Consider the following 18,946-nt stretch of genomic DNA (forward strand, 5'->3'; position numbering starts at 1 on the left):
TCATACACATGCACTTGTCAGATATTGCTGTCCGATTTGTAAACAAAAAATGAATTGAATATTTCAGGTGAAAAGTTCAGATTTGGCAACATGGCAACACATGTTGCCCCAGCATAGATACAAAATCTAAGTTTTCCTTTAAGTATGTGGAAACAATTTGTGCAGAGAACATCGACAGTGTGATACCTATATATCACTTTGCTTTGCTTGGCAGAAATAGAATTTACTGGTGAAGGGCTAATTTTTAACTTAGCAAAAAAAATGAGATATACAGTAACTGTAAAAGAAGCAGAACATACTGTGTAACTGTAGAGATATTACGTACTTTGGTTTCCTGTACTCGTCTGGTACTAATTCCATGAGCTGCTCCCAGATGGTCAACGTCTCGGGGAGAGAGGAAATGGGGTTGTATTTTGTCTGAATATGATTGCAATCTGACATAGTCCTACCATCTTTACGTCTTTGACAGTTTCCACTGAGTGGGAAAACCGACTTGTAATCACTTACTGTTCCATTGTCATTGTACCATAGTTGCAAACATCATGTAACTGTGCTCTGAAGACGGCCTCCCTTTGGCCGAAACATGTCAGCAGGTAGGATGAAAATCAAACATTACATTTTGAACCGGATTCAGTGGTGTTGTTGCTCATCATTTCTATTTTCATTTACTGTTACTTAGTAAGGGCAGCCCTTTTCGAATACCTGCACCCTTATTGGGTCAAAATACAAAAGCTGTGCGCTAGTTGTATCTCCCAACCTCTCATTGGGAATACATTTGTTTGAACATCTTGATCATGTAAAGCTGTCTAAACTAACCACCATGGCAACCATTGTATCATTCAGCATAGACAGGTTTTTATAACATCCAGGTCGAGTTTACATAGTAACGATGATGATGACGGATCCATCTGCTTTCTGCTCCGTAAACTTCATTCTGCTGTCCAACTTTTATCATTGGGTTAGTATAGGTTTCATGCTCAAATCATGTTCCCTTACTCCTGGCTTTGCTGTGCAAGTTCACTCTTTGTCCTATAAAATTGAACCTATCCAATTACTGTTTAATTATATTAACATCCAGTGTTAACTCTGTGTGCTGTACTAGATATTTATGTTAGGAGGTTTGATAAATGTAGCTTACTTGTTCAGTTATTGTCATAATATGAAATGAATAATAATATTTGTAAGTGGTGAGAATATGGAATGAAAAGTTTAGAAATGGACACTCTGATCAGAGAGAATCTTTGATATTAGAAAAGAAGTGCTTACTAAGTCAATAGCAGAATTTTATGTGCAACGTTCATAGAAAGGTCTGGCTAATTTTCATCATGTATGGGATATGTTCACTAAGATATACAATTGTACTGCTTAGAATAGCTGGATGAAGTTAGATTGTTTAATGACCCATCAACACAATGCTGTTATCTATAGAGCTGGTTTAGGGTAAAGTAGTAATATTTAGTAGTTATTTTGATATGGTATATTTCTGTTAGAAACAAGAACATCATGTTCTACCAGTATTTTTGAAAGGTCTATAACATGGATACTGCGTCAGTTGAAATAAGAATCACAACTTAACCCTTTCACCAGTGTAGACCATAATGGACTTATCAATATCAATGCATGGTAGAGTCTATTGAAGTTACATAGGGGTGAAAGGGTTAAATGTTTTCAGCTTTGTTAGGTCACAGTGGCCAGACACAGGTCGTTAAATAAATAGACTAATGGTTATGGAAATGCATCGAATATATTTAGCTAATGTACTGGGTACTGTAAACTTAATTGTTTGAGCAGTAATTCTATTTACATGCGGAAGTATGAATACGCTCATACAGATATGCTGACAATTTTGGAATATAATTCATCATCAGCCCATTACTAATGATTAATGCATTATTAGAACTAAATGCTGAATAACAAGTGTACTTGAATTTTCTATGAGATAAAAAGATTCCAAAAATGATAAATGTAAGTATTGAACTACTTTCACTTAGCATTTACAGGTGATATGAATGCCAACTGGACAAAGGCAAATCCAGCATTAAGCATTAGTGCACTTCATTGAATAGTAGGACTCTTTTTCCTTTTGAGACAACATGATATTCTCATAGTGTTGTAGGGGGATGTGGTTCAGCGAGGGCAATTTTCCTCCCGAGACCTTAATAGTTCTCCCAGCAGAAGGACATTTGTATAGTGTTTCGATAGATGACATAGTTTTAAACTATAAACTATTAATAATTAGGCTATTGAATGCTGGTCTAGTTGTTTTTACCTGTGTACTTGTTATATATGACGAATGAAATAAATTATTGTTTAAAACTTTAAACCAAGATGTGTCTAAATTAATGAAAGGGTATATATATATATGTTAACTGCCAGGGAAAGGGGGTGGGGCACTCTCAAGTACACATGTATCCAGTCTACATACAACATTACTGCCAGGGAAAGGGGTGGGGCACTCTCAAGTACACATGTATCCCGTCTACGCAGTCTACATACAATATTACTGCCATGGAAAGGGGGTGGGGCACTCTCAAGTACACATGTATCCAGTCTGCACCCAACATTACTGCCAGGGAAAGGGGGTGGGGCACTCTCAAGTACACATGTATCCCGTCTACGCAGTCTACATACAATATTACTGCCATGGAAAGGGGGTGGGGCACTCTCAAGTCCACATGTATCCAGTCTGCACCCAACATTACTGCCAGGGAAAGGTGGTGGGGCACTCTCAAGTACACATGTATCCCGTCTACGCAGACTACATACAATATTACTGCCATGGAAAGGGGGTGGGGCACTCTCAAGTACACATGTATACAGTCTACATACAACATTACTGCCAGGGAAAGGGGTGGGGCACTCTCAAGTACACATGTATCCCGTCTACGCAGTCTACATACAATATTACTGCCATGGAAAGGGGGTGGGGCACTCTCAAGTCCACATGTATCCAGTCTGCACCCAACATTACTGCCAGGGAAAGGGGGTGGGGCCCTCTCAAGTACACATGTATCCAGTCTACACCCAACATTTCTGCCAGGGAAAGGGGGTGGGGCACTCTCAAGTACCCCTGTATCCAGTCTACACCCAACATTACTGCCAGGGAAGGGGGGTGGGGCACTCTCAAGTACACATGTATCCAGTCTACACCCAGCATTACTGCCAGGGAAGGGGGTGGGGCACTCTCAAGTACACATGTATCCAGTCTACATACAACATTACTGCCAGGGAAAGGTGGTGGGGCACTCTCAAGTACACATGGATCCAGTCTACGCAGTCTACAAACAACATAACTGCCAGGGAAAGGGGGTGGGGCACTCTCAAGTACACATGTATCCAGTCTACACAGTCTACACCCAACATTACTGCCAGGGAAAGGGGGTGGAGCGCTCTCAAGTACACATGTATCCAGTCTACACCCAACATTACTGCCAGGGCAAGGGGGTGGGGCACTCTCAAGTACACAGGTATCCAGTCTACAGACAACATTACTGTCAGGGAAAGGGGGTGGGGCACTCTCAAGTACACAAGTATCCAGTCTACACCCAACATTACTGCCAGGGTAAGGGGATTGGGCACTCTCAAGTACACATGTATCCAGTCTACATACAACATTACTGCCAGGGAAAAAGGGTGTGGCACTCGCTAGTACACAGGTATCCAGTCTACGCAGTCTACATACAATATTACTGCCAGGGAAAGGGGGTGGGGCACTCTCAAGTACACATGGATACAGTCTACACCCAACATTACTGCCAGGGAAAGGGGGCGGGGCACTCTCAAGTACACATGTATCCAGTCTACACAGTCTACACCCAACATTACTGTCAGGGAAAGGGGTGGGGCACTCTCAAGTACACAGGTATCCAGTCTACAGACAACATTACTGTCAGGGAAAGGGGGTGTGGCACTCTCAAGTACACATGTATCCAGTCTACATCCAACATTACTGCCAGGGAAAGGGGGTGGGGCACTCTCTAGGACACATGTATCCAGTCTACGCAGTCTACACCCAACATTACTGCCAGGGAAAGGGGGAGGGGCACTCTCAGGTACACATGTATCCAGTCTACACCCAACATTACTGTCAGGGAAAGGGGTGGGGCACTCTCAAGTACACAGGTATCCAGTCTACATACAACATTACTGCCAGGGAAAGGTGGCGGGGCACTCTCAAGTACACATGGATCCAGTCTACGCAGTCTACAAACAACATAACTGCCAGGGAAAGGGGGTGGGGCACTCTCAAGTACACAGGTATCCAGTCTACATACAACATTACTGCCAGGGAAAGGTGGCGGGGCACTCTCAAGTACACATGGATCCAGTCTACACCCAACATTACTGCCAGGGAAAGGGGGGGGGGCGCTCTCGAGTACACATGTATCCAGTCTACACCCAACATTACTTCCAGGGAAAGGGGATTGTGCACTCTCAAGTACACATGTATCCAGTCTACACAGTCTACAACCAACATTACTGCCAGGGAAAGGGGGTGGGGCACTCTCTAGGACACATGTATCCAGTCTACGCAGTCTACACCCAACATTACTGCCAGGGAAAGGGGGTGGGGCACTGTCGAGTACACATGTATCCAGTCTACACCCAACATTACTTCCAGGGAAAGGGGGTGGGTCACTCTCAAGTACACATGTATCCAGTCTACACAGTCTACACCCAACATTACTGTCAGGGAAAGGGGTGGGGCACTCTCAAGTACACAGGTATCCAGTCTACATACAACATTACTGCCAGGGAAAAAGGGTGGGGCACTCTCTAGTACCCAGGTATCCAGTCTACGCAGTCTACATACAATATTACTGCCAGAAAAAGGGGGGTGGGGTACTCTCTAGTACACATGTATCCAGTCTACGCAGTCTACACCCAACATTACGGCCAGGGAAAGGGGGTGGGGCACTCTCTAGTACACAGGTATCCAGTCTACGCAGTCTACACCCAACATTACGGCAAGGGAAAGGGGGTGGGGCACTCTCGAGTACACATGTATACAGTCTACACCCAACATTACTGCCAGGGAAAGGGGGGGGGGCACTCTCTAGTACACATGTATCCAGTCTACGCGGTCTACACCCAACATTACTGCCAGGGAAAGGGGGTGGGGCACTCTCAGCTACACAGGTATCCAGTCTACATACAAGATTTTGTTTTGTGGTTTACTAAATAGAAAACTTTTGATTAGAGTAGGGTTTCGTTGGGAAAAGTATTGTACGGTAATGTATATATAAGCTATTTCCCTAGCTATGACACTAATTGCTATTGTTAATTACTCTGTGTCTGGTCGCTGTGGGTATAGATGTGCTGATGTTTTCTGTTTTGTTCTTTCTAGGGTGGGCCTACCAACATCGCTCCACCACCGGAGTCACCAACTGTACGCTAATTACGTTCTAGTAAATTACCCTCTCACCCCACTTCTTGCTTTCTTGCTTTGTTCAGATATATATCTCCTCTGTCTTCCCATATTTCAGTACTTTTTTATAACATTGTTTATGTGTTTATTAACCAGTTATAGTTGTTTTAGTTTCTAAACAGGAATATATATTGAGGAAATGCACTATACATTTAATATATCTACAGATTCTAAGAGATTAACTCATTGTGATGTTATTGTAGACTTGTAGAATTGAAGCAAAATATTACAGCACACCTAAAGCATTTTAAAGTGTTTTATTTTATCTTATACCTTCAGATATGTACGTCACTGCCACTAAAAGTCATTAGAGTTAACGTAGCAATATGTCTGACAGAGTTGTTATTTTTGCTGTGAATATATAGTGAAAACAGTTAGCAAATATTAGCATTTGTTATGGTGGTGTACTGCCAGTGTATGTCTGCTTGAGACCTGTTTAGAAAGGTTTCAGCTTATCTGCACTGTTGCATATCTAGTTGAAGCATATCATTATAATGTATTTTAACAGTTGAATTGTATAGCTAAGCACATCTTGTCTTGAGCAATACACATACCCGTTCTGAATGCTAATATAAAAAAATGATGTATTACAATTAAGATAAAAATCATCACAACTGATGTGTTATATAGTAATGGTGAACACACTATTGTTTGCGCTATGTGCTACCTATTGCAATAAATGCTAATGTCTGCTAGTCGTATATAACTGCTTCTTATCTTACACCACAGCTGGTTGTCCAAATAATTCTGACGTTTTATAGACATTTTTTATATCTATCTGGCGTCGATTAACGTCAGTCATCCGGCCCTCTATAACATGCGGGAAATAAGCAACTCGTGCCAGGGTCGCTCTTCAAACTGATATTTTAGAAACAAATCGTCACTTTCACACACATCGCTTATTTCCCGCATGTTAAAATTGTAGAGGGCCAAAGTTCTGACGTTAATCGACGCTAGACCGATATAAAAAAAAAATCGATAAAACGTCAGAATAATTCGGACTTCACATGTACAGCTGGTTGTCAGACTGGTCAAGGTTTCAATGCATTGGTAGATTTTTAGGTCATCTGAGCTTTGCTCAAGTGACCTATTCTAATTGCTTTTCGTCCGTCGTCCGTCGTGCGTCGTGCGTAAACTTTTACATTTTCAACCTCTTCTCAAGAACCAGTGGATGGATTTTTTTTAAACTTGGTCAGAATCATCCTTGGTAGATGAGGCTTCAAAATTGTAAAATTGGGATTCCTACCCCAACCCCTGGGGCCAGGGCGGGGCCCCAAAGGAAAAATTAACCAATATTTCAAAAATCTTCTTCTTCAGACTCAGAGGTACTACACTCATTTTCTCTGCGTGGAAAGAAAGATCATCTGGGGCTTTACTTAAATTGTAAATTCAGGACCCCCGAGCTATCCGTTCTCCCTTGGGGAGGGGATAAAGTTTACTATAGTTTATATAGGGAAATAACACTTTTGGGTATATTTTGACAACTTTCTGTAGGAAATTATTTTTACTTGGTGAGAATTATCCTTGGAGGTAGATGGTTTCAAATTGTAAAATTGAGATTCCTACCCCGACCCCTGGGGCCAGGGCGGGGCCCCAAAGGGAAAATTAATCAATATTTCAAAAATCTTCTTCTCCAGACTCAGAGGTACTACAGTGATTTTCTCTACGTGGAAAGAAAGATCATCAGGGGCTTTACTTAAATTGTAAATTTCAGGACCCCCGAGCTATCCGTTCTCCCTTGGGGAGGGGGTAAAGTTTACTATAGTTTATATAGGGAAATAACACTTTTGGGTATATTTTGACAACTTTCTGTAGGAAATTATTTTTACTTGGTGAGAATTATCCTTGGAGGTAGATGGTTTCAAATTGTAAAATTGAGATTCCTACCCCGACCCCTGGGGCCAGGGCGGGGCCCCAAAGGGAAAATTAATCAATATTTCAAAAATCTTCTTCTCCAGACTCAGAGGTACTACAGTGATTTTCTCTACGTGGAAAGAAAGATCATCAGGGGCTTTACTTAAATTGTAAATTTCAGGACCCCCGAGCTATCCGTTCTCCCTTGGGGAGGGGGTAAAGTTTACTATAGTTTATATAGGGAAATAACACTTTTGGGTATATTTTGACAACTTTCTGTAGGAAATTATTTTTACTTGGTGAGAATTATCCTTGGAGGTAGATGGTTTCAAATTGTAAAATTGAGATTCCTACCCCGACCCCTGGGGCCAGGGCTGGGCCTGAAAGGGAAAATTAACCAATATTTCAAAAATCTTCTTCTACAGACTCCGAGGTACTACATTCATTTTCTCTGCATGGAAAGAAAATCATCAGGGGCTTTATTTAAATTGTAAATTTCAGGACTCCCCGAGCTAACCGTTCTCCTTTAGGGAGGGGGTAAAGTTTAATATAGTTTATATAGGGAAATAACACTTTTCGGTATATATTTTATCCATTTTCAGCAGAAAATTACTCAAACTTAATCAGAATCATCTTGGGTGAATGAGAGTATTACTTTGTAAAATTGGGATTCCTGCCCCATCCCCAGGGGCTAGGGCGGGGCCCCAAAGGGAACATTTACCAATATTGTCAAATTATTATCCATTGATGACATGACAAGTATTGTATTTCACTTAGTTAACATGCTGATTTCCACATCACATCTAAACAATAAAATAAAGCTACCAGTACCTATGATATAACTCAGGTGACCGCTAAGGCCCTTGGGCCTCTTGTCTTGGTTATGTTTCTATTGCGAAACTTATTGATTGTGTTTCCATGGTGAAACTCCTCTGTTGGTTTTCTATAGTGAAACTCTCCTTGTTTGTGTTTCCTTGGTGAAACTCATCAATTTGGTTTCAACGGTGAAACTCATCGTGTTTCCATGGTGAAATTCCTCGGCTGGGTTTCTATGCTGAGACTCCTTGGTTGTGTTTCCTTGGTGAAACTCATCAGTTTGGTTTCTATGGTGAAACTCCTTGATTGGGTTACTATGGTGAAATTCTTAGACTGTGTTTACCTGGTAAAATTTCTTGATTTGGTTTCATTGTGAAATATCCATGATCGGGTTTCCATGGTCAAACTCCTTCATTAGATTTCCACGATGGAGCAAGAGGTTTGCTCAAAATCAGGCTAAACAGGAAACATCTGGCTTTCAATAGTTACAAATAGAAGCCATAGTATGTGTTCACCTGATGTGATGGTCATATATAAACACAACAACTTTTGTTTTCTAATAAAGGCTGGTACACCTGCCCATGAATTCTTGGGGTGTTACTGTGAAACAGCCTGAGAACCAGCCACTCCCTACTGGCTTCATCCACTGTACATACATATTCCTTGTAACCTTAGCGCACTCAGGCCCCAGTTTTACAAACACTTCTAAACTTAAGGAATTTCCTTAACGTAAGATTTTCTATTGGAAAGCAATACTAAAGTTAATGAAAATTCCCGAACTTACAATTTTCTTGAATCTTCTTTTTTTGTGCAATGGAAAAACTTGCGTTGAGGAACAATTGTGATTGTGGTCAGGCATGTCTGTCAGTACTGTAGAGTTGACATTGGTCAGCTTGATGTACATGTATATGCATAATAATGCTTGCTGTCCATCCATTCTAGACTTCACTTAAAATTGAGTTTAAGTTTGAATTAGACTTTTGTTAGATCATTTTGTTTCAGACAGTAAAATTTTGGAATGTTATTTTGAAGAAAATACATTTTTATATATGCTTGACGATGGGTCATATTATGGTTACACATCTAGGTGTCTGACTGTCTATCTGTTCACTTTTCTTGTCATCACTCTCTTGCTTTTATTAGCTCACCTGCCGGAAAGGCTAGTGAGCTTATGCCATGGCGCGGCATCTGTCGTCCGTCCGTCCGTCGGCGACCGTCAACCTTTCCTTTGAACGACTTCTTCTTTAGAATTGAAAGGTCTAGAGTCATGATATTTTGGTGATAGCTTTGTTGGTAAGAGCCTAACAAAGTTTGAAAGAACTGAAAGGTATAGAATCTGAATATGTGAAAATAACCTTGACCTTCTTTTAAGGACACAGGGGCCAAAAGTGTCAAATACTTAAAACAACTTCTGAAGAAGAACTGAAAGGTATAGAATCTTAATATTTGGCTGGTAGCTTCTTTGGTAAGAGCCCAACTAAGTTTGAGAACGAAAATGACCTTGACCTACTATCAAGGTCACAGGGGCCAAAAGTGTCAAATACTTAAAACAACTTCTTCTGAAGAACTGAAAGGTATAGAATCTTAATATTTGGCTGGTAGCATTGTTGGTAAGAGCCCAAATAAGTTTGAGAATAAAAATGACCTTGGCCTTCTTTCAAGGTTACAGGGGTCAAAAGTGTCAAATACTTAAAACTACTTCTTCTGAAGAACTGAAAGTTATAGAATCTTAATATGTGGCTGGTAGCATTTTTGGATAGAGCCTGACAAAGTTTGAGAATGACCTTGACCTACTTTCAAGGTCACAGGGGTCAAATATGTTAAATACTTTTTCTGAAGAACTGAAAGGTACATAATCTTCATATTTGGCGGTGGTTCTTGGGATTGAGCCCAATAAAGTTTGAATGAAAATGACCTTTACCTACTTTATCCTATAGCTTTATCTGAATTTAATTTGTTATATTAGGCCCAACATGATTTTTGCTATGACTGCTTTAATATCCGAGTGAGCGGTACATGCCATCTGGGCCTCTTGTTAATAGATGTATCTGGATGAAACTTGATACAAACATTCCATGCAAGTATTGCTGAAACAGGTTAGCAGTTCAGATTATATAATGTTTTAATGGAGTTATGACCCTTTGTTCATTTTTATATGAAAGTTTGTCAGATTAGCATAACTTCCTTGCTATGTCACCTACATTCACCGAACTTTCTGTACTTATTGAGGTTGGCAAGGTGTAATGTTAGTGCTATCATGAATTGAGGTTATTTGCCCACTGAATACAAAGTTATGGCCCTGTTTTCTTTGATACCAAAGTTTGCCGGTAGTATGTGTCATCCTTGCAATTTCACCTACGTTCACCAAACTTGAAATACCTATGTTACTTAAGAAGACAGAATGTTGCCTAAGTATATTATTTTTCGCATCTCCGACAGAATTATTCCACGTCATACCCCATGCTAGAATTTTCTATCTCGTCTGATCTGTCTGGTACCTTGACGTGACATTTCACGGAACTTTTACACCAAGATGTATTCATCCGTGCGTTAACTGCTTTAAATTGACAATTTGCATTATAAATGTTCTGTTTTGTCGTTATATATATAGTTTTGATGTTGTTAGATATATAATGTTGTAGATAAAATATAATCTACACTGTGAAATACATTGTAATCTATGCAAGGACGGACTACATTTTTACGCAGAAGCATTCAAATGTAGCTTTAGTAGTGAATAGGTCATTATCATTTGAGGCCCAAGGTGGGATATTTGTAGTTTTTAGCAAAATTGAATAGCTCTTTTAAAACTTAAAGGTGCGAGAGAAAAAAAACATTTACCTGTAACTGAGCGAGCTCGGGTTATCTCAGACTCGGGCTAAGATTCTGTAACATCCCAACCCAGGCCCGATCTCGCTCAGTTACAGGTAAAAGATTTTATTAGTCTTTTGTTGATAGTTATACAGAGTTATGGCCTTTCATTCATATTTGAAACACGTGTTTTGGTTCATAATGTTTGAGAATATTGGATATGGGAGACAGTCCCTATACTTAGTATAATACATGTATATTGGAACTCATTAATTATATGACACATTCAGCTTATTAAATGAAATATGTTTCTCGATTTCAGCATAGTTTAGAAATATTTAACTTACTACAGGAAAGTACTGTAAACGTGTATTTTCTCGTTACAATTCAATATTTCAAAATATTGTATTGCAAAAGTCACTGGTAAATCTAAATGTATGACTCACTGTTAGTGTTATAACTAATACATGTACTTACTTTTAAAACTCCAAGAGGTTATTTAGAATACTAAAGTATAGTATACTTAGTACTGAAATGAGGACATTTTAATACTGCAGTCAATAAATAGATTCTGCATTGCATGTGACAGATGCCTATTATTCTGCCCCATTGGTACTCATTAATTTACTATTATTTATTAATTACCTTATTTGTGGAGAAAACTTGTCGTGTGTCGTAGCTATACATATTTTCTGTCACATATGGACATCATCACATTTTGATCACATGATATTGATGACTGTGCAGTCATAGTTGATACTATGATTAAAAGTAGAAAAAACAGACAGGTCAGCTTTGTCAGAAACAGGTCCATTCTACAAAAAGTGACGTTGGTACGAAATTATTAAAAGGCGATTATGTGACATACAGTTTTGTTCTGAGACTATACAGATACCCTGTCTCTGTGCTTGTAACAGAAACACTGCATGGGTACTGTGTTTGTATTAACCCTTTCACCCCTATGTAACTATAGTTAACCCTACCATGCATTGATCTGGATGAGTCCATTATGTTCCATAGTGGTGAAAGGGTTAAGGATTGTAGAATGGTGAACATGGGTGCTATTGGGTGTGTCATACACGGGGAAACTTCCATTAAATTAGGGTTAGGTATTTTACGTGATATTGTTGTTTCAGTATATGGCCCACAGTAAGGATCAGTGTTTATTTGGTAGTTGTCAGATGCTGCATGGAGCATTGTTGTGCACAGTGGTTATTTCTCTGCATGTATTGGCCTTTAGAGGTGTGCATGTATTCCCTGTACCTGCGTGTAACTGGAACGCTCTCCTATACCTGGTGATTGTAACTATAAGGTGGTACATGTTGTGTATTTTGGGGGTTGTGTGTATAAATTGGACTTTCACAGCATGATACACGACCAAGGTTCTTTTATAGTCTGCTACCTAAATAATCAGTGTTAATTTTGACTACGCCAGTCACATCATATGTAGAAAGTGTCTATTCCGGCTGGTTAGTTGAGTTTGAAGTTTTTTGTGTTTACTCAGTGAATATTTAACAGTGTATCTGTATCTAGTTGTCACGAAAAAATAAATAAATTTGACAAAATTTGCATTTGGAAAAAAATCTCTGTCTAGTAATATTCCTAGTTTAAATATGCATAACATTTCAACAAAAAGAATGTATGGGGAAAATTATGATTGGAAAATGTTTTTATTAGGGCCCCGTATTAGAGATACGGGTGCCCTATAGTAATCACTCTGTCTGTCTGTCTGGTGTCTGTCTGTCTGTCTGTCCGTCCACAAATTTTGTTACTGGCTGATAACTTTGGTATTTATTGACCGATGTACATGAAACTTGGTCAACATGTTCAGTTCACAAAAACACACATTCAGGTAAAAAATCAAGATCAAAGGTCAAGGTCATAAGGTTCAAATGTCAAAGTCAAATTTTGCATCTTTTCACTGATGAACATTTTGTTATGACATGATGAAGCAAAGTTGATCAGAATTAAACAAAGAGACACACTGAGGTAAAAAGTTGAGGTCAAAGGTTAAGGTCATTAGATTCAAAGGTCATGTTTCAATTTTGTATCTTTTCACTGGTGAACATTTTGTTATGACATGATGAAGCAAAGTTGATCAGAATTAAACAAGGTGTCAACCTGACCAAATGTCAAGGTCATTGGGTCAAAGGTCAAGGGTAAATTTTGTATCTTTTCCCTGATGAACATTTTGTTATGGCATTATGCAGCAATGTTGGTCAGAATTAAACAAGGAGTCAATTGACCAAAGGTCAAGGTCACGGTCAAATTTTGTATCTTTTCCCTGATGACCATTTTGTTATGACTTGATGAAGCAAAGTTGGTCGGAATTTAACAAAGAGTCAACTGACTTAAGGTCAAGGTCACTCAGTCAAAGGTCAAGGTAAAATTAAGTATTTTTTTGCTGGTGAATATTTCATTATGACACTTTGAAGCAATGTTTGTGGGAATTAAACAATGCGTCATTCTTGATGATTATGGGGGATATATTGCCACAAGACGGGGCCCTTACTGACCTGTCAGTGTTCTAGTTGGTTTTAAAAAGAAAAGAAGACAAATTAATTTAGAGTAACTTGAATTTTCTGGAGTGACTTTCGTAAAATAAAGCACAGCCTTTGGGTACTGTTGAATATTCATGAGGTAATTAGCATAAAGCAGGTCCATCAAATAAGTGGAAAAAACAGTAAAAGTAACTTATGCCAAAATGGTACTGTTTTATTTGTTGAAAACTTCACAGAATTTTTATTGACTGAAGTTAATTATCTGATGTCTAACCAGTTTGATATTTTTTTATTTTTTTTTATCAAGTTGAATTATTTGTTGTTTATTGTGAACGTTTGAAAATGATGATGGGAATTTATATTGTCTAGAATACATTAAAAGATATTGAGATCTAGTATACCATATAAAGACACGTACTGGTGGATATTTTTATTTAACTCTTTCACCACTGTAGACCATAATGGACTCATCCAGATCAATGCATGGTAGAGTCTACTAAAGTTACATAGGCGTGAAAGGGTTAAACCATTTTAGTCAAATAATCAAATGGTCGGAGCTGTATATTGTATGCTAGTTGTAAGTCACAAATGATTTATGCAGTGTTCATAGACTCCAAAGTCTTGTTTCAGAAAAAGGTTTTTTGAAACATCTGCTAGTAAAAAATAACTGGCATCTTAACAGATATAATACCATTGAGTATACACGTACCAAGAACAAGTTTAGTTAATTGAGAAATTCTCCATAAAGTGATGATTTCAACAAACAGTTCATGTTAAAAGAAAAAATCCTAAATCAGAAACAATCGCATCTTGGATCAAATGTATGGAACCTTCTGGGTATATCTCACAAGTGTTTTACAAAAGTCTCGTCTTTCATTCATTGCAGGATCCAGGCATTTCAGAACAAGATATCAAGTTGTTTTGTGAGTATTACATGTGATAATTTCAATATTTCTATTCTACATTTACGTATGGACAAGAAAACAATGTCTTGGGGAAACAAACGACAAATACTTTGGGTTCAGTCTAAGATTAACCAACATCAATAATTTTGTATTTAAATATTATTTTAAAAAACAGTAGTAGACAACATGAATTTCTGACGCTGCAAAGGTGATTGTCTCATTTTTTTTTAAAGTGAGGCCTTTTTGGATATACCGTGCATTTGTTAATTACTGTGATGGTTAAGTCAACAAACATACAGGGGTAAAACCGTTACTGTTTTACGGTGACTACTCAGGTAAAGTAAAAAAGATTTTTTCTGTATGAGATTTTGTTGACACCCTAAGGTAAGAATGCAGCCTTCCTGCGTGTGGTGCGATGTCGCAGTCTAGAGGAGGAATACAACAGCGCCACAGCACAGAGTCAGGAAATAGGTAAATAAATCTAACGCTAGGTGGGGCCAGTATCAGCATCATAATGTAGGTGAACTGCTACTCAAACAGCACAGAGTCAGGAAATAGGTAAATAACTCTAACGCTAGGTGGGGGCAGTATCAGCAATATAATGTAGGTGAACTGCTACTCAAACAGCACAGAGTCAGGAAATAGGTAAATAACTTTAACGCTAGGTGGGGGCAGTATTAGCATCATAATGTAGGTGAATTGCTACTCAAACAGCACAGAGTCAGGAAATAGGTAAATAACTTTAACGATAGGTGGGGGCAGTATCAGCATCATAATGTAGGTGAACTGCTACTCAAACAGCACAGAGTCAGGAAATAGGTATATTACTTTATAGCTAGGTGGGGGCAGTATCAGCAATATAATGTAGGTGAACTGCTACTCAAACAGCACAGGGTCAGGATTTATATATGTAGGTAACTTTCTAGCTAGATGGGGCAATATCAAGGGTTAAATCTTCCTACTCAAACACCAATCTAATCAAAACTAGATTGTCGGATCATTTCGCACGTAAGCAACATATCAGTGAACGGGAGGTATGCAAAGATCTAAACTTAAATAGGTTGACTCCAATAGCACCACGGCACTGAGTCAGGAAATAGTTAGTTCACTTCTTAACTATAGGGGGCAATATTTGGAGTTAATAGATAGGTGAACGCCTCCAACAATACCTCAGTGTAGTCAGGAAATAGCTTTAGGTAACTTCGTAATTAGATTGGTCAATATTTGAAATTAAAGTGTACCCTTAAAGAAAATAGAAATGAATATATTATTATTCTATATGATCCAAACACAAAAATGTTGAAAACCACATAAAAATCAAGTTCAACGCCTGTAGCGGTCACCATCGAAGGAATAGGCGATTATCAAGAACAGCCATGGCCATATAGCGAATTAATATTTTTTTTAGTTTTGAGGAATTAGATTATGCTGAAGTTAACATGTAGATGGTATCCAGCCATATAAAGTTTGCCAGAATTTCCAGACAGTGAGTTTAATTGAAACCAAACTGACGACTCTGAATAGGGTAACATCGACTGGTAGCATTGCATGTCCTGATTCTGAGCACTGATGAGAATTTTTTGGAATGAACCAGTTTGAGGTCTCAATGTTGTTGATCAAAGATATTTCTTAATTTAGCTGGAAAGTCAGTTTGCAATCATTTTCTTCACTCTACACAGAGACGTATATACTTTATATGTTTATTTCTGCTCTACAGTGACAATCATGTCTCATTGAACAACACTACGTCGTGATCAGTTTCTGTGCCGGAATATTTATATTGAAAAAAGTTATATACTGTGGTACCTCTACTGTCCAAAAATACGGAAATATATCAGTGAAAATGTTCACAAAATAACTTCAACGTTGGTGTCTGCTGTTTTTAAATGTCAATATTTTTAGTATCACTGTAAGGTACTAACTGTTCAATGACAAATCGACGACACTGGGTCTTCCTTATATTAGGTCGACATTTCAAACATTTGATTGTATAGAATACAGTACCTATATGTAAGCGATGCTAAATTAGATAGCAGACTTTTATAATCTAATTCCGTGATTACATTTATCTTGAAAATATAATTGAATGATGAGATTCAAACATTTTTGTTTCTCCCTATACATACAAGTTACATAATTTAACATCTTGGTTAAATAATGAAAATCATCTCGATCCACTCCCTTAGCATACTTGGGTATGAAATTTGTGCACATGTAAATAACACTTAACACCTGTGTCAAGTGCTCACAGCAGGAGGCCCAAGACACACCTTTATATGTGTACAGTTATGTCATCAAAAGGATGTCAGCAGGTACGTGGGCAAGGGGGTTCTGAAGTTAGTATGTAGATTGGTGTTGATTATGTGTCTTCCAATATTCAATTTAACAACAATGTCCTCAGGTGAGATAACGGGAAAATGTATAAGCAGAGACGTACATGTATATATTACCTCTCTGGTATAAGGATCAATTTCAAGAAAAATATAAATTAATGAAATGCGTAAGTACTGTCACGTGCACAGAGTCACATTATATGCAAACCACAATCAGTACAACTGCATCACTCGACAGATGAAAGTCAGAAACGAGCCAATTAATGCCGGACCATGCTATATATCTGATCAGGTGGTTCATTGATAAATTACTAATCTTCGTGAGACTTGAACGGACAGGTTTATCCTTAGATTTATTATTTGCTAAATTCCTTGGATTGCATACAGAATAAAAACGTTTCAATTTTTAGCTTACCTTTCCGAAGGCGCAGCATCCGTCGTCTGTCGTCAACTTTTTCTTTAAAACTTATCTCCTCCTAATCGCCAGAGAGGATTTTAACCAAATTTAGTCTGAAGCATCACTATGGAAGGGCAATCATTTCCTTAAATAAATGAGGTTGGTTCAACCCCTGAGGCCAGGGGGGCAGGGCCCTGAAGAGGAACTTAGCTAAATTTGCTTTAAAATGCATCTCCTCCTAAACGACAGAGAAGATTTCAACCAAATTTGCTCTGAAACTTCATTGGGGGAGGGCAATCATTTCCTAAATAAATGAGACTGGTTCGACACCTGGGGCTAGGAAGACCGGGCCCCAAACAGGAAAATTATCTAATATTTTGCTTTAAGACGATAATACCCCCTAATTGCCTGAGTGGATTGTACAAAATTTGGTCAAAAACATAATTGAGGAAGAACAAATATTTCTTAATTGAATGAGGTTGATTGGACCCCTGCGGTCCTAAGAAATGGTACAGCTAGATTATCATATTCTATGTCGCAGTTTTCATAAATTGTTAAAAAGTGTTTTTTTAGGTTTATAAAAGCTTATAGTTGAATGAAAATTAAAGTATTGTCTAATTATGTATCCACCCTGTAATATATGACATATTACTTATTTCAAAATCTGTTAACATGGCAACTCAATGGAGGCCCCTGATTAGTTGAAAGTCAGATATTGTGTTCCCAGTTGGGTTAATTAGAACATAGATCTTGTCTGGTTTTGAGGAAATTTCATATAAAGATGTACTAATGCATTCAGTTGTAATGACTTATATATAAAACCTGGTGAGCGATACAGGTCTTGTTATGACTCTGAGTGAAAAAACAAGTGTTGCTGCTCATTTTGAGTATTAATTATTGTACCGGTGCATTTTTTTGTCAGTTCCAATCATATATATCTACATATTGTAAAGAAAGGGTTGCGTCTGGCCAGAGACGTAAATATTAATACAGACTTTAAGTTACCAATTCCGTGATATTATATTCTCTGGGTGCGCGTAAGTTAATTTGACTCAATTTTTAATCAATTGTTTTGTGTTGTATATAAGTGTTCATAAAATGTTCTAAAGATCAATTTAATAATAAAAAGGTAAATTATTTACAGTCACTAGATTAACTACTTATGTAAAAAAACACATATTTATTTAGATAGCATCCAACACACCGTTTGCCTCCTCAGGAGGAACTCATTTCATCATTTAAGTTGTAAAAAAAAGAAAAATTGTATGTATGTAGTCTTTAAATATAATCTACACAAGTAAGTGATGACGGAATATATCATATAAGTAGCTAAAATGTTCACATATCGAACGCACGACCGAAGCTTCCCGTTATATTCCTTTAGGGCTGTTTTGACAGCGTTTAACATGTGACTTCACAGATGTGGGCTACCCATATCAAGGCGATCGCCGCTAAGCCAAAGGTGTGGTTTTCAGACAAATCATAATATCTCGGAAACGGAGTCAACTACGACGTTCGCACTTTCTTAGTCTTTTATTGTATAATACATACATGCCAGAATTCTTGGACACCAATCTTGTGAGTTTTACAGTCATTTTGAGGAAATTGAGGTTAAAGTAAGGGAGGTTATATTTGCAGGGTTTTTCGAAGCAAAAAGTCTATTTTGCTCAACTATATTAATGAAGATACAATGATAATTGTTGTCTATGTTCATTTACATTTGAACTTCTTGCCAATGTAACAGCTGCTTGAAACATGCATTTAACAAGAGGACAGAAATAATCAGCTGTGAAAGAAAAGCAAACTGTGTTCAGCATTTGAACTTTTAAATTACATATATCAGCATTCAGAATAAAGACTTTTTTCTACTTCTTTGACATGCCCCTTACCTCTTGTTCTCT

General features: G+C 38.1%; 1 protein-coding gene across 2 annotated transcripts in view; it reads left to right on the forward strand.

Annotated features, from left to right (window-relative positions):
- LOC110449909 (NEDD8-activating enzyme E1 regulatory subunit-like) overlaps positions 1–18,946 on the forward strand; it is a 44,380-nt gene that overhangs the window by 17,663 nt on the left and 7,771 nt on the right. The window contains exons 14-16 of one of the 2 annotated variants that reach the window (XM_021497067.1): positions 5,348–5,389; positions 14,297–14,333; positions 14,700–14,786. In XM_021497067.1, coding sequence (XP_021352742.1) covers positions 5,348–5,389; positions 14,297–14,333; positions 14,700–14,786 — 166 coding nt within the window. The remainder of the gene's footprint in view (positions 1–5,347; positions 5,390–14,296; positions 14,334–14,699; positions 14,787–18,946) is intronic. The other variant, XM_021497068.1, reaches the window with a different exon arrangement.

This window comes from Mizuhopecten yessoensis, unplaced genomic scaffold, assembly GCF_002113885.1.
Source record: "Mizuhopecten yessoensis strain PY_sf001 unplaced genomic scaffold, ASM211388v2 scaffold4839, whole genome shotgun sequence".
NCBI classification, from domain to species: Eukaryota; Metazoa; Mollusca; class Bivalvia; order Pectinida; family Pectinidae; genus Mizuhopecten; species Mizuhopecten yessoensis.